Source organism: Benincasa hispida, chromosome 12, assembly GCF_027475165.1.
Source record: "Benincasa hispida cultivar pf3 chromosome 12, pf3_genome.v1.1, whole genome shotgun sequence".
In the NCBI taxonomy this organism is placed as follows: domain Eukaryota; kingdom Viridiplantae; phylum Streptophyta; class Magnoliopsida; order Cucurbitales; family Cucurbitaceae; genus Benincasa; species Benincasa hispida.
Genome location: NC_143489.1, coordinates 23,524,378 through 23,545,204, shown reverse-complemented (window position 1 = coordinate 23,545,204; position 20,827 = coordinate 23,524,378). Strand labels below are relative to the sequence as shown.

The 20,827-nt window shown below is 33.7% G+C and overlaps 1 protein-coding gene across 1 annotated transcript; it reads right to left on the bottom strand.

Moving 5' to 3' along the window:
• Positions 1-12,859: 12,859 nt before the first annotated feature.
• BOB1 (HSP20-like chaperones superfamily protein) lies at positions 12,860-20,593 on the bottom strand. The gene is made up of 6 exons (XM_039018540.2): positions 20,048-20,593; positions 18,761-18,933; positions 18,631-18,679; positions 18,249-18,415; positions 13,220-13,303; positions 12,860-13,126 (listed from the first exon to the last, which is right to left on the bottom strand). The coding sequence occupies exons 1-6, from the start codon at positions 20,469-20,471 to the stop codon at positions 13,088-13,090; spliced, it is 936 nt and encodes a 311-aa protein (XP_038874468.1). The 5' UTR covers positions 20,472-20,593; the 3' UTR covers positions 12,860-13,087.
• Positions 20,594-20,827: the final 234 nt, after the last annotated feature.

Sequence of the window (20,827 nt, the reverse complement as noted above, 5' to 3'; positions counted from 1 at the left end):
AAGAATCCTGATGAAATTTATCATTTTCAACACTGGAGCATTTTAAAATAATATCCTCAAGTAGATCAAATCAAATCCTGTATAAAATAAACATATAGAGACAGGAAAACTAGCTAGCTAGTAGCCCAACCACATTAGAAAATGCAATTAATAATTCTAAGAGCTATTGAGTGATAAAATATAATAAAAAAAATTTGAGATTTATGGTCACCAACCACTACATTCTCTAAGATTTGAATTAGTGTATGACACCTCATTTTAAGTCACATGAACAATATTTCTCAAAACTTATTTGCAAAAAATAAAAAATAAAAAATAAAAAATAAATTAAAATCTTTGAAATAGGTTTCAATTATGCTCTTAAACTTTTGAAACGCTTCATTTCTATCTTTGAACATTGAAAAAATTTATCGAGAACATATCTTTTATGTTGAAATTAAAAGAAAAAAAAAGAAATTGATATGGTAACTATAGTTTTAAAATTAGAAGACGTACGTGATATTACTTACAATTATAATAAAATTAAGATCATTGTTACCATTTATTTCATCTCAAAAGAAATTATTAAAATAATTTATACACATCAGTTTATATGAATGTTGCTTTCCAAATTTTATACATCAAACTCTAAAAATATTTCTACTCAATGGTCGAGAGTAATAATAAAAAATTTCAAAGTGTAGGAATATAATTGAAATTATTTCAAAATTCAAGGGTATTTTGTATAAACTACCTAAATTCCATGAAAATTTTAGTATATTCTAAAAGAATATATATGCTAAAAGAATATACTTAGACCAAAATGTTAAAAGAATTTATTCATCTTTTTATAGATAAAGATTTTCACTTGTCCATGTGAGACTTAAGTTGACTGAACAAAGAAAAAAAAAGCCTCCAATTTATCCCAATACTAAAACAGTATAAGAGAAGAAAAGAGAGAGCATCTTCAATCATGATGTCATTCATATATCAACCTTTTATGCATTAAACATATATACATAATTTAGATTTTTGTTTTTTTCTTTTAAAAAAAAAAATATATTTTTTTAGCCTCTAAATTTAAAATATAGTTTCCATTTTGTCCTAGAATTTTAAAATATTACATGTTTTAACTCTTGAAATTTAAGTTTAGTTTCAACTTTAAAATGTTATATTTTTACTTTTGAGTAGAATTCAAGATTCATATTGCTCTAGATTTATAAATTTTGCACTTTTACCTGGAGAATAACTAATGTTGGTTCTTAGTCTTTATGTTAATTTTCCATTGATTAAATTTAAAATAATTGTGATGTAATTTTAAAATTAGTTTTGATAGTAGACCAAAATTGACCAAACTAATTTATTTATTTTTAATTTAGTCAATAAAAAATTAACACAAAGAACGAAAGTGGGTGTTAGTGAAAACTCAAGAGAAACTTTAAAATAGATCAAATAGAAACTAAACTCCAAAACTCATAAAGATATAATGTTTTAAAAGTTAGAGACAAAAAAACCATACTCAAAACTTAGGGACCAACAAAGGTATTTTACCCTCTTTTTTGTTCAACAAAATTTTTCGTCTCTGAACTTTTGTGAAAAGCAATAATTTAGTCCATAAATTTTAATATGTAACTATTTAATCTTTGTACTTTAAAATTTATATCAATTTAATCCTTACCATGAAAATCTATTATCAAAGTTAAGTGTTAACTTTTATAATGTAACATCTTATTCTTCATTGTTAGTACCACGTTTGATTAACTAATCAATTTATCAATTTACATATTAAGAAGTCTAATTAAATTTCAACATATTTTCACAATAGAGATTAGATTGTTGCAAATTTTACGATTGTTACAAATTCAAAATTACATGGACTTGTTGGAATGGCTACCTCCGGTGGATAGAAGATAACTGCAATCGAATGGCTTGAACAGTGTCGAACGTCGGAAATTAACCTGTAAAAGAGAAAATTGTTACAAGTTGAGTCTCGGAGCTCACTCTCTATAAGACCTTTCGTGGCTATGTTACTTGTGCAACCAATTCAACAATGGCCACGTCATCCCTAGAACAAAACAATCTAGATAATACTATTTCAAATGGAATTGCACCGGAACCGATTGGAATTTTGACATCCTTCTAAAATAATAAAGCTTGAAAACATAGAAGAAAGAGGAAAGTTTTTTGTCTATGAGCAGAGAAGAGACGGAAAACACACTGCGTTGTGATGCTTCTATCTTGAGAAGCTCACTCAATTTATAGGCAAAGAGTCCCAACAGAATGTCGTGCACTACGCAGAGGTGGATGACGTGTGCGACTCACGGAAGCGAACGAATGAGTGAAGGCACTGTAAAAATCGGCGTCCACCATTGATTTTTTAAAAGAATAAAAAGAATAATAAAAAAAATGAAAGTCATTATTTTTATTATTAAAAAATAAAAAAATATATATATATTCACGTCTCGCCTCACCCACTCTAAAACATTGGTACCCCTTGGGACCCAAACCCACAAACAAAGGAGGAGGTATGTGAGGAGGCATCCAATTGATAAAATAACCAATATGGGATTTTCTTTTTTCTCTTTTTTTTCATTTTAACAATAAATTTTCACTAACAATCCCCCACTTAAAAAATTAAAACCATAAGAAAACTACTTTTCATCGAGCAATATCAGTTTGTACAATACTTTGCATAAGCAAAGATGATTTAGAATATACTAGAGTAACTCTTGGTTTTGAACTCTATCTCTAACAACATCTCACACACAACATTATTAGAATGTAGTTCGAAAGCCCATGCGTTAAAGCCTAGCACGTTTATCCCGGTTTAGCGAATGCTCTAGATAATTTACCTAAAATTCCATAGGAAACAACCTTACTTCTACATTCACATAGATAAATCTATCAAGAGTGCTCTTATAGCTAGGTACCCACTTGACATCAAGTATAGATCTCATTAAGAATTAAGTTCAACCTTTCTTATGCTTTAAGATATCATGCTCAGACTTTAGATCATAGGAAGGGAACTTTGTGTTTGTTTTTAGCATAATTCATTTCATATTACTTGTGATCAGTTATTATCCATTTAACCTATTTCTTGGGATCTCCAGTCTACAGGTTGGGTTTTCCTTACAGGGGATTCATTTTTCTATAGGCATGAGTTTCGTCCTTTCTGAGGTTTTGAAAACCTTCTCTCTGGCTAGTTCTTTCGTCAAAGAGTCTATCAAGTTTTCATCATTCCTTATGTGATCCACTCTAACTGCACCAGTAATGAGGAAATCACTAATGGTATTGTGCATATGACGTATTTTTCATCTCTCTTTATTGTAATAATGGTTCTGAACTTTTGTGATTGCTGCAATACTTGTTGAGATTGATGCCCTAAAGTCTCGTGTCCTGTAGTTTGTAAACTGTTTGTACGAATGCTTGTGTTGTATAATATATGATATTTACTTCACATCTTGTTTTTTTGCTCAGTTGTATGTTTTATTTGCTTCACCACAAACCAATAAACATAAAATTCCTGGTTGTCTGTATGTAACTCAAGCATGTATGTGGTGACATACAAGTGGATCATGTCTTGAGTGATAACCAAAATGGTCTGTAGTATATGGATATAGGAGGGAAACCTTATCCTGGTAACCCTACGGACGCGGTCCGCTTTGTGGAATGGTCACAAGTGTTGTGACTTATCACAGATGATCTGATCCTAATCATACATGTAAGGGACATGCGAGCGAGGGCGTCCTATACAAATAGTTTGTATAAGACCTGACCACGAAGTGTTAACGTCTCGTCATATAACACTGTTCATGACAGAGACTTCACTTCACTGGGATGACCATAGGTAACATGACCTCAATTCTGAGTGAGTTGGGAACTCCTACCATTGAGGGCGGTCCTTTGATTTATATGGGTGCAAATGGCCAGGTTGCCGATTCAAACCTACCATTTTGGGGATTCATCTGATTTGGGAGCTGGGAACTTAGCTACACAAGATGAAATTCACTCTTTCTATGAGGCAGGGGAAAGTAGATAGATAGCTCCCTTAAGGGCTGATTCCAGGGCTTGAATGATGTGGTGCCACACACCTTCTCTTGGCACGAGAGGTGTTCACACATAGTTGGACTATGTTGTATTGTTTATTAGAGAAATCAGTAATTCTTAAGGAGTGAGATGTAACTACAAGGGCAAAACGATAAATTGGTCCAGCTGTACTTACGAGCATCTATGGAGGGTCATCGTACTCATGATTGGTTATATCCGATAGACACAGAAATATATTTATGGTAAGAAGAGTTCAGCTGTTGGTCTTTAGTGGAATGCTTGACAGTTAACGGATGGTAGATCTCATAGCTAAAGAGTTTAGTCAGCTATTCACGTACCATTGGAAATTCGAGCCATAGGTCCATTAGGTCCCCTCGGTAGCTTGGATAAAGTTGAGAATCAGTGTTTGGGTCAGTTTGAAATGTTTAAATTGACAAGAGGGAATTCGATTATATATAATATAATTGAACTGGTTAATTATATATGATATAATTGGCTAAATGTATAAGATACATTATTTTGGAGGACATTAGATATAAATGTGATTTATATCAAGTGAAGGAGAAATTACTATAGTAGATATGTGATATCAAACTATAGGGTAAGAATATAATATGATTATATTCATTTATTATTAAATTGGTTAATTATGAGATATTTAATCGAATTACTCTCCTCAATCGTGCATTAATGGGAGCAGCCACATTCGGTTATGGTAACCGATGTATAAAATGAAAATTTATTTCATTTTGCAAAAGTTCGAAAATTCGCAATCGATGTGAAAACGTAAACAATCGCCTAGCTTGAGAGCCTATACGATAGTGTCTCATCATCTAAACGATCGCACACCAGTGTCTAAACAATCACACACCTTTCCTTAAACGATCGCATAGCGTGCCGTGAGATAATACTATCTTTAAGACGTTGAAAATTAACTTGAAAAAGAGAAAACTGTTACAGGCTTACTCGTGGAGCTTGCTCTCTTTAAGACGTTTTGCGACTCTGCCTCTTATGCAAGCAGTTCAGCAATGGTCACGCCGTCCCCAAGATAATACTATCTCAAACAGGACTACACTAGAACCGATCAGAATTCTGACAACCTTCTGAAATGGTAAAGCTTGAAAATGTAGAAGAAAGAGGAAAACTTTTTGTCTGTGAGCAGAGAAAAGAGGGAAAGCACATTGCGTTGTGATATTTCTGTCTTGAGAAGTTCACTCAATTTATAGGCAAAGAGTCCGAACAGAACGTCACGAAATGCGCAGAGGTGGAGGACACGCGCGACTCACTCATGGAAGTGGACGGTTGATTTTTTTAAAAAAATAAAATAATATTAAAAAAGGAAGGTCATTACTTTTATTATTAAAATATAAAATAAAAAAAATATTATTATTTATTTTTAATTAAAAATAATTCCACTCACCTCACATACCCAACCAAACGACAGCAACGCGCATGTGTGATGTCCACCATACTCACATTTACCTATCTCCTCATTCCCTCTATAACATAGGTACCCCTTGAGGCCCAAACCCCCTAACAAAGGAAAGGGTATATGAGGAGGTTTCTCATTGATAAAATAACCAAGATGGGATTCTTTTTTTCTTTTTCCTTTCTTTCATTTTAATGATAATTTTCACTAACAGGACTACATCGTTATAAATTGAAGTTTAAAAACTTAAATTATTACTTTCATGAAAGTTTAAGAACTAAAACTACTCGTCCCTTTTATACCTAGCTAGTTGCATTATTGCAATCAAATCTTGTTGAGAAAGAGAGAGAAGTGGTTTTCTTTTATTCTGTTTTTTTTCTTAAAAAAAAAAAACCACCATATGTACCATCTAATATTTATTGCGAGAAGTTGAAAGCAAGGATTGCAACATCCAATATCTATAAATCGGAGATTTCGACATCGATATATATTAAGGATTAATCCATAACTTCAATATTCGTTGGTATCAATACTTTATTCTTGTTCAAAGGAAATGGAGGAAAAGAAGACTACTTTTAAGAAAATTTTGACTGTCTGCCCAAATATCAAAACACCCCTACCAAAACCAAAGAGTCTTTTTTCTTTTTCCCATTTTTTTAATAAAAATTATTTTTTTTTAAGGACCTTGTAAAAATATGTTGTTCCTTTTGTAATAAAATGACATGGTTTATCTAGCTGGACCCAATATGGAGAAAAAAAAAAAAGAAGATATTTTGCAAAGAGAGAGACGTCATCTCAAAGCTAAGAAGAGAGGGAGAGATTCTTGTTATTTGGCCAAATAAATTATTCAAATTCTGTATCAAATGTGGTTCCTCCTATTCCCTCCACATTGCAATTTGGATTTAAATTATAAAAATAATTTCCACCCAAGTTTCTTGTCTTTTTCTTCATCTCAAAGCATGCAACTTAAAAAGAATATGTCTTTTCCTTAAATGCAATGACAATTTAGACTTAATTTCCACTTCACTTTCTTGTCTTTTCTCAATTTTGACTTAATTTTCAAAAATTAAAACTATAAAATCAAATTATTACCGAACAGTTTTAATCAGATTTGAGTCTAAATGAGAATTTTCCAAATCACAGATTAATTGGAAGGTTTAACATATCAATAAGTGAAAATTATAAATGTCAGTTCAAAAGTTCTCTTGTTCCAATATATACCAACTTACCTGCCACTCCAAAAACTTAAACCGATTAAGTTATGAATCACGATATAAATTTATTATTATCAATACTACTTGAATTCTCATTGGCACACATATGTATAGATTTTTTTGCCATTTGGCATTTAGAGAGAAAAGAAGGGTTTTGAGTATAATTACTACGAAGACTTTTAGGAAGCCAATAAAAATCAATTTCCAGAACTTCCATGGACAAAAGGGAATCAGTATGAAATGAAAGGAATACCCAACTTGTGAAACCCACTTGAGAATTTTAGTCTTGAAGTTGGTTTGATATTTAGTTTTTTGGAAGTCAAATAGTTTCAAGTTTTCAAAGGCTGAGTTGTAATGAATTTTAAGTTATAAATTTAGAATTGAAACAAAGATTTGTAGAAGAGAATTGCTCTCTCTTTTATTTTAATTATTAATTTTCTTTAGGGACTGTGAAGTACACTTATGATTGGCTATTATAATAACATGAAACCCAAAAAAACAAAAAAGACTTTAAAATTCTCACAAAAATGGAAAAGAGCAACAAATGAAAGCTGTCATACTAAATATGACAAAATGCAAATACCACTCCTGAAACATTATAGTAGTTATATTTATACCCTTCCTTAAACTTTCAAATTTAAAAATTGAGCCATCATTGTTACCCAAATGTTAAAATTAGACCCTCAAACTTACATAATTGTATAATAATATATAAGTTTGAGGGTTTATTTTTTTATCATTTAAAAGTTTAATTTTTACAATTATTGTCAATTTGAGGGTCCAATTTTAACCTTTTTAGAAGTTTAAGGATCCAATTGTTATTATTGGAAGTTTAAATATATATTTGCAACTGTCACTATACTTGTAGAGTGGTTTTTTTAATTTGTCCTAAAGAATAATATACATAAAATCATATGGCTGATAGGAGAGTAAAGGTTGAGCCAATTAGTTATTGACATGTGTCAAATTTTATTGGGTACAAGTGTGGTTTGAGATTTCTAAGTGAAACCCAAAGAATCTATTTTTTGGTTTTGTCCATTTCCATTAAAGATCATCAGGTTTTGTGGACCAACTGTGCTGTATTATGTGTGAGAAAGAGAATGGTGAATTTCTCCCCTTTCCAATTGCTAAGTGCAAATTTGATCCCTTGTTTAGAAGGGGAAAAAAAACAAAGAATTTAGATGAAAGAATTTTCAACATGATATGTTAAGTAGTCGACTTCTTCCAATATTAACTTTAAGAGATAACAAGACAATTTGAATTTTGAGTTATAGGTTTTTTTTTTCTTCTTAGTTGTTTCGAACCATATTTCTATATAAACTTTTTAGACCTAATTACAACATGAGTTTCAACTCAAATATATCTCTACATTTATGGAGTTTCTTTATTTTGAATGATGCAAATTAAAAAATATATATATATATCTAAAAATTGCACAAAAGTACCTCTTGGTGGAAAAGAATGGGAATGCCAACTTAGCTTGTGAGAAGCCAATTTTGAAAACCCACTTTGAATTGGGTTGACTAAAAATGAATGAAAGAAAGAGTTGCTAGGTGGAGGATATTGAATGCATTTGGTCATCCTCTTGCCATCTTTGCATCCGAATACAATATCTAATAAGTAGCTCCATTATCTTTCTATTGGTAGAAAAGTGAGTTTCTTTGTCCAAAAAAACAAAGTGAAAAAGAAGAGCCCCTTCTTTAAATGGTCTTGCTTTTTAAATGCAAAAAAAAAAAAAAAAAAAAAGAAAGAAACAATCAAACATATGGAGATACATGTGTGTATATATATTCTCACATAGATTAGAAGTTAGGAAAGATCTAGAATACATAAGTAAAGATAATCTTTCTATTGATACAAGATCTTTTAGATAGAATTCAGAAGCAGATGCATATATAAATGTAAGTCTAAAGTAGATAATATCAGATCTTTGTTGAAATTAAAGAGACTCGTTGTCCCAACAAAAAAGAGCATACATTTCTTGTTTAATTCATGAAGTGTGTTGAGAATTGCCCTATGCAAGGCCCAAACTCACGGGCAGGCCCAAGTCTAAGGGCATTCGAGAGGTGACATGGGAAAGCACTTCCCAAAAAAAAAAAATCAAACCTCGAGTTTTGCTCAACCAGTCGAGTCGGTAATAGTATATTAGTTGGAAAATAACCGAGTTAAGTTCTGTAGCCTTGAGCACCATAAACAATTTTGATATCGCAAGAATTACATATAACCACATATGATTGTCAGAATAATGACATTACACATAATATCATTCGACGAACTCTCAAAAGGAGAGCTTTCACCTCATTTTGTTTAGCTAAACTACACACTCTGTATACTAACTTAGGTATTGAACTGTAGTAGAATCAATATCACATCGATGTAAGGATTTTTCACACAAATCAGCTCGAAGAATAAGATCGAACTAGGGGAAACAGGTCAGAGGTCAATGAGAAGGGTCCATGATGACGACGAGCGCGTGTGATATCCAAGCACCAACAAAAAAGTCTAGATGGTTTCTTAAAGTATTCCAAAGAGACATTTAGAATGGTAACATCTTAGAAAAGAAATATGAGAAAAGATATCAAGAATAAGATGCTTGTTTGGGGATGGAACACAAATAGACTTCACATGTTCAACAACGAAAAAAATGGCTTAAAGATTTAATATCGTACGAATTTTTGTTGTTTTTTCTACAACAAATAGTACAAGACATGTAGCCTTCTTAGGAAGGAATTTCCTTATAATTCATGCTAGCTAGTAGGCTTAATTAGGTGAGAGTTAGACACAACATCAAAAATAATACTAGTAATTTATGGCAATGGTATTAAGCAGCCTTCAATCACATGTTGTGGGGCCAACAGATAATTAGCAGACATCACAAAGAACAAACAAGGAAAATTAGAGAGCACTGAATGCAAAATGTGTTCAAGGCTTGACTTTTATTCATTTTGAGCTGAATGAAGGGTGGAAAGAAAGTTAAAATGCAAAAGAATAATGAAAGCCTATGGTGGGACTTAAAATGGAAGTTGTGGAAAACCAAAAACAAAGTAATTAAAGAGAGAAAGAAATGGCCTAAAGTATAAACAGCTGGAGTGGGATTTGTCTCATAGGGCAAAATTTGTCTGTTTTTGAAGAATTATAGGGAAGTTTGGCTTGGGACCCACTTTTGGACCCCTTTACATGACTCAAGCTTTGAATTGTCTTTTTGGATTCTTCTTTGCAATGTAAAAATTGAATTGCTGACATGGACAAATATGAATGAAGTGGCAATCATTATCCATGGCATGCAGACTTGTGTTTGGTGATTGAGATGAAGCTTAAGAATTTGGATTTGAACTGACTCTTTCTAGTGCATTAAACACCATAAAAGGACGAAAGAAGAAGGAAAAACCCTGAGACTTTCAGGTTCTATGGCTGATATTTACTATAAAAAATAAACCTTTATTTTGATCAAAATCTCCAATCATGAGATGATCTATGTAAGTTATTGTTTTTTTTTAAAAAAAATAAAATAAAATTTTTACTTCCTCTGTGCAAAATAACCGTTCTATGAATTCTCTTTTGGGTTTATTTGTTGTGAGATATGTCTGCATCAGCTTTCAGAATGAATCTTCTCTACTATAGCCATAAATATACCTCTCATCACTTTCTGCCTCATTCCGAGAAAAGGTCAAAAAGTTTGTGTAGTTGAGCTTCTGTTGTTTTGTATAATTTCTTTTTTACATCATGAACATGAACCAATTCTTGGTAATGGTTCTTTCCATCCTTCCTTGGTGAACGAGAAAATACTACATCAACATCAACCAAATATAATATTAAGAAATACTGTCTGTGGAACTTCAAGAGTATGTGAGCTGAACAGATAAAGAAAATCATTAAAATGAATTGAACTCCATGTCAGGACAATATAACTTAACAAATTTACATAATGGTGTGATACTGTTCTAATTCTGCTTAGACATGTTTTTACTTTAATACCAAGAAATTTCCTAATGAGCAAAATGAATATTATACCAAAGTTACTCCAAATGAATAGGAGAAAACAAATGAAATTAAGGTAAAATAGGTGGTCTTCTACCAAGATAGACAAAAGAAGATGCAACCCTTTCTTTTTAGGGCTGAGGAGGGTATTCTGGTAATTGAACTCTGCATTTGGAAGAACTTTACAAAAATTTGGAATCCATTGGGACATTATGTTTTTAGACGGATATTTAGCCAGAAAGTGTCTTAATAAAATGGGGTTTTTGGTTGATAGAGTTGTTTAAACAGAGAAGCTTTTCTGCAGTACAAGTGTAGTACAAAAATGACTTTCACAATTTTGAAAAGAACAGTGAGGAATCAAACACTAAGAAACAGTTATTTGAGCAAAAAAATTAGCAGAAAGTCTCCTGTGCCATCAAAATTTAGACAAGGACTCATTCTTTGTCTTGGTAGAGAGCCAATTTAATTTTGAACCAAAAAAATAAAGTACAAAATTCCAATGACAAGTGGCATGCCACATCATTGTCATGTGTATGACTGTGAATTTGGACAAGAAAAGTAGTGAAGAAAATTTTTCCATTTTCCAAAAGCAAGGGAAAATTAAGATGAATAAGGGGAAATCTGAGCAAATCTGAGCTCTGCTTCCTCAAGGATGATGAGGGAATTATGCTTTTTTTAGGTCAAAATTTGTGAGAAGATGGGGTGGGTTCATCAAGAATATGTCCTTGTCAGTCATGATAAATTTTTTTTCTTGAGAGTTCCTTTCCCCTTTGATAAGAAACAACTGGCTCATTTTCACTGACAGGAAAAAGCCCAAGGATCTCTATGTCTAGAAGCTGAATCTTCATAATCCCCCTTTTTTATTCTTTTTTGGTGTGGCTTCATGAAAGATTTGTTAATGAATATTATCAAACAAGAAAGTGGGAACATTTCAATCTAGATATAAAAGATCCTCAAGATTTAATAACCTAGACTTTGTGGAATTTCTTGCCTCATACCATCCCTAGTACTCCACCAGAATGGTTCTAAAAGGCTTGTAACAGGTACAACCAAAATTGTAATGGAAATCTTGGGGGACACTTAGAAGATGCATTTTTATTAATGTAACAAATTATCGAGGTATTTCATTTTCGCCCACCTTTTAGACATTTCCACCTATAATTTCACAGCTTCAACATCTACGTAAGGAGTAAATAGGCATTGTAACGAACATTTTCATTGATTCAAGAAGTGTAAATGTTTACAAATTGATTAATTTTTTGAGACATCAACATTTCCATGGATATTGCATTTTTTAACCTTCCTAATTACCAAGATGGAAGCAAAGGGATTGGAATTTTTGAAAAGCATGTGGGAAAGAATATAGAGATATTCAAAGGTATGCCATTATGTTGTGCTTCAATTTGGTTTTATTGCACACAACAACAAAAGCAGGGCCCCGTATGGTACAAAGTCAATAGAGGGGAAGAGTACAAACCAAGCCCCTCAGACATGGGAGGAGGATTAGAGGTCCCCCCCGGGCACAGGTTTCTCAAAGTAGAGTCCTTTTTAACTAGTCAGAGAGAAAGAGAATCGTTTCATTGAGAGAGCTTGTGGGGCTATCACACAGATAGCCACAAAGGGTTGTAGGCCCTTCTACCTTTTCTTGGAAAAAGAAATGAAGAAGAACCCAAATACCATACCAGGGCACCCGTTGACACCTGTCGGCATGTTTTCTAGAAGACAAACAACCTGAATGGAGGGGAGATTAAAATGTAAATTCAATTATTAAAAAGGAGCACCACGTACCTGGTTCAGAAATCCCTTTCATGGTCTCATTTTAGAAGTTTGGTTTTTTCTTCTCCCACCTAGAGGTAAAAAAACATGGAAAAAAGAAAATCCCAGTCGACCAAATATTACCATAGTTTTTCTTCATAGAACTAAACCAAATATTACCGTAGTTTTTCTTCGTAGAGCTAAGAATGTAATAAAATATTTAATCGCTGGATTGGAATTACCAAACTCTCCAAACAATCAACCAAATCATGTATGTTCTTCAATTTTCTAAATATCATTGACATAGATCAACTTGGTTTTTGCTATTGTTCCCTGAATTGAAATGAACCCATAAGCCCCACTCGTATCCAACATGGAGGAGTCTTGGCCGATCATCAGAGAAAAGCCCATTTAAATTATCATGAAAAATAAGAGGATGAAAATTCCATACACATCATACCAAAATCATGTTTCATAAATCAATGAGAATATGTTCACACTACCATTCTCATACCTAGTAAAGGCCCTCATTTTCCCTAGTACTAAAGAACCGACACGATAATTCAAAACTCCCTAAAAAAACATAAAACTTTCCAGCCCTGAACAAAAACTAAACTATAAATGTTTTGGTTTTTTTCTTCTTTGGATTCTCTTATCTATACGTCATGGAATCAGGCATGTCCATCTATGATATCTTTGCCCTTGAAAAGTCCATCTCCGGATGCTGCACGGGACCAATTTCAGACGTTCAGTAAGAGAAACAATAGGTTATTATAAAACCAAAAATAAACATACGCATGCAGCTCTAAATAATCACCTCGGACATGAACTTCTTAAGAATCTCTTGCTTCTGCATCTCATCACTGGTTGGGAGTCCCATAGATTTCTGCCTTTGATCAAACTGTAAAAAATTTCCAAATCAATGAAGGAAAATGAATTGATCATCAACTTATTATAAAATATATTTAGATATTATCATATAGCAACAGGTGTGACTGCACTGCACCCATCAACCAATGGGTAAGGATATGCCACCAAAGAACAAACTTTAAAAACTTATTGAATGACAAGAGACCAGAGAGCACAATTAGGCACGAGTCTAGATTTATTGGAAGTTGTGGATGCCAAGAACACGGTAATTTTGAGATGTGTCTCTGCTGTGATTGACAGATCAATCATAAAATATAATTTCCCTTCGTAAACATGAATTGAAGAGGGAGATTAACTCCAATGTTGAAATGGAGCATAGTTAAGATTGAGAAAATTTCAACCCTTTCATCATAATGTCAAAACAATCAAAAGAGAGTATGAATATCCTTCTCTAGGGAATTTAACAGTATCTGATAGTTGGGTCACGGCTTCTTCTGATTGATAAGGGTGTCTAGGAGCTGTCAAGAAAGGGGAAAAAAAAACTCCCTCTTTGGAGGAAGATTGACTCTCACATGACCAATCCTTTACCAATATCCCACTATATCTAAAAATCAGGGCAGGCTCATCCATTGAGAAAGTCTTGAGGAATTTATTGAGGGACTTGATTTGGAGTCGTGAACATTTAGTGAGTTTGGAGAAAGTCACTGCCTACATTTCAACCTTCAGGGGGGCCTTGGTATAAACAACATCAAGGCTACAACTATAGCTTAAAAGGTGTAGGAGATATGGTGGAGAAATTGGTTCCTTATGCCATTACGACACAGGGTTGGGGATAATAGTAAGAGGATGATTGTGCTTCAAAAACATTGCTAGACGTACTATTATAGTTTCCAAAGTGATGGAATACTGATGGGATAGAAGTAGGGATATTGTTGGATATTGAGGGAATAACAGTAATCAGTTGGGAAAAGTATTTATATCATTTGTTATAAAAAGTGGAGTCTGGAACAGATAAAGCTAGCTGAGGTGGTGTATCCTAGCTGTGAGGAGCTATGAAGCACGGACACTTCATATTAGAGGTGGTATCAAAGTCGGACACCGGTCGGACACGGATTCGTCCAGACACACTGGTGACACATGTCCGACACGTGAATTTGCGTGTCCTTTTTTTTAAAATTTTGGACACGTCGGGACACGGTGTAGATCCTGAACATAAAAATTGAGGAAATGGTTTCAAAATGGGCCCAAATTTTTAAAGAACACAAGAAAATGAACTAAATATAATAAAACTTTCCAACTCCCTCCTTGTGCATCTCACGGAAACCAGACAGCAGCCCAAACGTCACCCATGTCTGGTCTATTTTCACCGCCACCGGAGCAGAAGATGCCGCCGGCGCCACCTGATTGTCGCCGTTCCGTGCTCATCGGCCGCTGCTGGTTGCTCAACGTGATGGATGCTGCTCAACACTCGTGCTACTGCTCCAGTTCACTTCTTCAAGTATGATATTTGATATATTATTATTTTATATTTCATAATTTCTATTTGATATATTATTATTTATATTTCTATTTTATACATTATTGTTTTATAATTCTTCTCCTTTCACTGCTCGTGCCCTTATCAGTAAGTAATCAAATGTTTTTTAATTTTATTTTATTATTTTTAAATGTTATTTTATTTTATTATTTTTAAATGTTATTTTTACGTTTTACCCACTGTTTCAAATCAAATGTTTTTTTTCCTTTACCCACTGCCATTTGGACTTGGAGTAATCAAATATTTTATTTTATATTTTTCTTCACAAAATGTTAGGATGCCATCTACAGTAAGATGATTCAAAGCCATTATGGCAATACGTGACTAGGATTCAAAAGTTGAGTGATGGAGGTGGAAATTTTTCATGGCAATGCAACTTTTGTCATGTCACAAAAAAGAGCTCATATACAAGAGTTAGAGCTCTTTTGTTGAAGATTAATGGTCAAGGAATTGGGTCATGCCTAAAGGTCACTCCCAAAGATATAGCAGATATGCAAAAATTAGAAGATGAGGCAAAAATTCAACGGGAAAGAAAGGACCCAAAAAATGTTCCTTTGCCACCTAGATCAAGTTCACCTTGAGTCATATCAATTGGTAAAGTGAATGTGAGTAATTCTCCCAACTTTGACTTAGATAACAAGAAAAGAAAGGGTAGTGCAATAGAAAAATCATTCAACAAGACATCGCGAGACCAATTGGATGCACTTATTGCTCAGATGTTTTATTCTACGGGCTTGCCGTTTCATTTAGCAAAGAATCCACATTTTATAGGGGCCTTTACTTACGCTGCAAACAATCCGTTGTCGGGATATGTGCCTCCCGAATATAATATATGTTGAGGACCAGTCTATTCCAAAAAGTTGAAAGATTATTAGTACCTATTAAAGGTGAATGGAGGAAAAAAAGGAGTAAGTATTGTGAGTGACGGATGGAGTGATTCACAAAGGAGGCCACTAATTAACTTCATGGCTATTTCTGATGGCAAACCAATGTTTCTAAGGTCAGGTGAAACCAAGGATAAGTACTTCATTGCAAATTTAACGAAGAAAGTGATTAATGAAGTTAGTCATGAGGATATTGTTCGAGTGATAACAGATAATGCTCCCAATTGCAAAGATGCTGGATAAATTATCGAATCATAATTTCCAACGATTATATGGACACCATGTGTAGTTCACACTAAATCTTGCCTTGAAAAACATATATGGTGCCAAGAATGTTGAAAATAATCAGCTTGTTTATGGAAAGTGCAGTTGGATTTCTGATATTGCTGGGAACATCATGGTAGTGAAAAATTTTATCATGAATCATTCCATGAGGCTAGCTATGTTTAATAAATTTGTGCCTCTTAAATTGCTTTCAGTAGCTGAAACACGCTTTGCATCTGTTATCATTATGCTTAAGAGGTTTAAGCTTATTAAAGGCGGCTTACAAGCTATGGTCATCAGTGATGAATGGGCAAGTTAAAGAGAAGATGACATGGTGAAGGCAAGGCACGTAAAAGAGTTGGTATTCGACGACATATGATGGGACAAAATTAATTATATTTTGTCATTCACTTCACCTATATAGGATATGATTAGAGCTTGTGATTGCAAACAGTCCTTGTTTACATTTAGTGTATGATGTGTGAGATACAATACTTGAAAAGGTGAAAAGGTGAAGACAGTGATATATAAACACGAAGGACTACGACCAAGTGAATTCTCTTCTTTCTATGATGTGGTGTATAACATTCTCATTGATCATTGGAACAAGAATAGTACTCCACTTCATTGTTTAGCATATTCATTGAATCCAAGGTATTGAATTAGTCTAAGTACTATAGTGAAGAATGACTTACAAAAGACCCTGGCTCCCACTCCACATCAAGATGCAGAACTAACTAAGGAGAGAATGAAGTGCCGGATATTTTAGTAACCATGTGGATCGTGCAAAAGTAAATGTAGAATTTGCTAAATTTTCTATAAAAAAGGAAATTTTTCTGATTATGATTCCATATCTGAGAGGTACACTATAGATCCTACAAGTTAGTGGACAACTCATGGTGTCTATGCACCAATGCTTCAAAAGATTGCCTTTACAATTTTTGAGCAACCATCATCCATGTTGTGAAATAGATTGGAGCACATCCTTTTATTAACTCGATCAAGAGAAACAAAATGACGCCTCAACGTGCAGAAGAATTGGTATTTATCCACAGTAACCTTCGGCTTTTGTCCAAAAGAACTCCAAAATATTCAAAAGGAGAGACCAAGTCATGGGATATTGTTGGAGATGCTTTTGATTCTTTTGAAGATGGCAACATGCTTAGAGTTGCTAATTTATCTTTGGATGATCTAGAGTTGGAGGCTGAAATTACTATAGAGGATTGTGGTGATAAGGATGAAGGTGTTATTGAGATTTGAGAGGATAGTTTTATTAGCCTTTAGTTTTTACTTTTTGTATGGAAAATTACTTTCCATTTCCTTTCATTTTCTATTGGGAGCTTTGTTATGTTGAATGTTGGACAATGTATTTTGTTGATTTGTACATCTACAAACTATAATGGTTTTGGTTAATTAAACTGACCGTTGACATTTATATTTTTTTTTTAGTGAAAGACATTTAGTATTTTATGTTAAATTTACATATGTTGTAAAAAAATAATTTAAAAAATAGCATATCCGCAATGTATCGCCGTGTCCGTGTCCATGCTTCTTAGGTGAGGAGGTTCTAAGTGCCTTGGACTACTTCGTGGTTTACTAGTAATATCATTATCTTATATATTTCAATATATTTGGTTTCTATCACAAAGCCACTTATAAGATCCACGACTTAGTCATAACATACTTGAGGTTTCACATTCCTTCAAGATGGGGAAGAGAATAAAATTTGCAATGGGTTAAATGATATTAACATAATCATATGAGATTTGGTATGAAGTAATCAGAGAATTTTGAAAAAAAGTGTTATATTGGGAGGTTGTGGACTTGGTAAAATGCTATGCATCCTAATCCTTTTGGTGAGGACTTCAAGTTCTTTTTGACACCATACTTCTAAAGAAATTAACATTGATGAGAAACATGTTGTGACTATACTCCCAACGTGGTTTACATTTAATTGGATTTTTTTTTTTTTTTTTTTTTTTTTTTTTTTTGCTATACTAATATGATTGGGTTTGTAGATTTTTACATTGTTTTATAAGAACCAACAGAAGTGCACAAACAATGTTTGTAACCTTTCATTTATGCAAGGAAAAGTGCTTCATGAATTATCCCCTCCCACATCAACTGAGAATGTGTCTTTTTTTGTGCATGTTAATGCACATGTTAATAAGACTTGTTATGCAAAGAATAAGAAACACAGCACATAAATATACATAGAGGAGGGCAACCTTTATATAACAAAACCATACATGCAGTGCAGTAGATAGAAAATAGACGATCAAAATTCGTACCATCATCTTTTCAACCGTTTGTCGTGTTTCTGGATCTAAATCAGATAGTTTGCTGTTCTCAGGTTCAACTTTCTGAGTATCAATCTCAGGATCACCTTTCACTAAATATTTCCACCACTCCATTTGGTTGTGCTTGGTCAAAAGAATAGAAATGATGCTCTCATCCTCTGCAGCAAGTATTAACATAAACATGAACAACTAATAAATGCAAAAATTTAATACCCAAGTGAATACAAAAAACTGCTTTCAATTAACTTTATGCATCTCCCTTCTCATTTATGCTATCAACTCCCAAAGACTTGAGCAGCACCAAAATAAGCCATATCTAAAAAGAGAATTTAACATTATTCACATTTCTTTGCAAACAAAACTTCAGAAATACCTATGCTCCAATAACAGTCATCTGGCTTGACAATATGACAAAGCTCTCCCTGCAAGCAAGTGCCAATAATTCAGAAATTAAAAATAAAAGATAACACTCTATGCAAACAAGATGCTGCACACAAACATACATCTATCACTGGTGGTTGACCCTTTAGTCCAACTTTGAGACGATTCTTCTTGATCTCACAAACCACAAACCTGGCCTTAGTTCCTTTGGGTACAGGTACATTAACATTGACTTCTTGGAGGGACTGTGTCCAAGAGTAGTTGTCCATATCAAGGCCATTACCTCTGTTGGGAGCTGCAAATGCCATTAGAAGTAAGAAACAGAGTTAAGATGACATTCAGTTTAGAAACAAAATATAAGGTCAGTCAGGCAGTTGAACTCGCAAAACAAAAAAAAATTATTTCATAAATTTGATAGGGCAAGCCTCATACTGAGTTCTAAATTCCAGAGGAATTCTACACCTTTTGCAGATACATTATGAGAAGAAAAGACAAACTATCAAACTGCGTGAAGATATATTATCATGCTCAACCCAAAAGAATAAAAATACAAACGCCACATCAGCAGTCATATTGTCCATATACGTTTTCTCATCTGACAATTGGTTTCCACGAACACACACACACATATATATTCCATAAAAATCAATTTCGTACCATTTAATTGACATTGAAAACATACAAAACTTATACTTCCAAAAATTGACATAACTTCTAACTCGTGATATGGCTAGAATAGAATAGTGTCCCAAATATTTCACTTCTAACTTCAAAGTCAGTCGCGACTTGTGAACTCAAGGCCCCATTGAACTGAAAAGGCCAAATTGTGAGCTCAAAGAAACATACTAAGCTGAAGGAACTGAAGCTAAAAGTACCTCAAGAATAGGGACAAAAATGATTTTGCATTAGGAGCAGAATCCAGAATTAATATATATATATATATATATATATATATATATATATATTATATATATATATATATATAACACCGAGATTGAGTGAGTGTGATGCAACCAAGCATGAAAAAGGAAGGAATCTCGGAGAACCTGAAGGAATGTTTTTTATGTTTCACCTACACCCCACTAGCCAAGTAGACAACCGGCTAACTACAAACTAAAACCATTGACAGTTCGAACTAAGAATTATTAGAACTGCTGCCACTGATGCTATATCACCAATGCAATTTTCTTCACTAAATAGCTAAAACTTGCCAGTTGACTGCAACATTGGCAATTAAATCTAGCCATACTTGACTGGCCGAGGTTTAAGAACAGACAATCATTTTAATTAGTCAATGATCTCCCTTCCTTTACCTCGTCTACATGGTACGACATCAATAAAGCCAATCCAACACAAAAAACAAATTGACAAAATAAAGAACAAACAAGTGGAGGAAGAGGAATACTCACCTCTTGGCCCATTCGCCTCTTTCTTCTCCTCCTCGGTGTTCTCCTCCAACTTCACATCCAATTTCTCTTCCGGCGGTGATGCCACGGCCTTCACCTCCTGCTTGATACTCCTCACCTCCTCCTTAATCCTCTTCTCAGCCTTTCCTTTAAGTTCAAATGACTCCTCATGCTTCTTTCTCTTCTCCACAGCTCTCCGCACAACCGTCTCAATGTCCTTCTCGACTCTATCCCTGGAGAGAAAATCGGTCTCATTGGCAAGAAAATCGAAGACCTTCTCCAAAAACCCTAGAGGATTTGAAGGGTCAAAGTTGGCATTGAACTGAGAAGGCTTAGCCGATGAAGAAGATGATGGAGAGGAGGAGGAGGAAGGCTTCTTTGGCTTTGAGATTTCTTCCTTCTCTTCGTACTCGGAGATAATCGCCATCGCGTGCAGAAGCAGGCGGAATTGCTGAAGTCGCTGGAAAAAGATCGGTTCAGAGTAACGAGGGTTTAAGAATCAACTTTCTGACGCCTATTTATAAGGACGTAAATGGTAGGGAATGCGCTAGAAGTTCTAGAAGCTCCACATTTACAAAAATAACAATCAAAGAAAAGGAAAAGGAAAAAAAACCATTAATTAAGATTTAAAAATGTAGATATCCATATCGAGTTACAAGGGAAAATTAAAATAATATTGTAATTTTAAAAACAATTTATAAAAATATTGTTGTTTTGAAACTATTTACAAAAATATAATTATTTTTTTAATATGTCGATGGTTGAATTTTCAACACTCGACCT

Excerpts from the sequence above, each read along its gene's own strand:
- BOB1 (XM_039018540.2), bottom strand. The coding sequence starts at position 20,471 with ATGGCGATTATCTCCGAGTACGAAGAGAAGGAAGAAATCTCAAAGCCA. Across the intron at positions 18,934-20,047 it reads AGAGGCGAATGGGCCAAGAG|CTCCCAACAGAGGTAATGGC; the intron begins GTGAGTATTCCT and ends TGGCATTTGCAG. Across the intron at positions 18,680-18,760 it reads GTCAACCACCAGTGATAGAT|GGAGAGCTTTGTCATATTGT; the intron begins GTATGTTTGTGT and ends ACTTGCTTGCAG.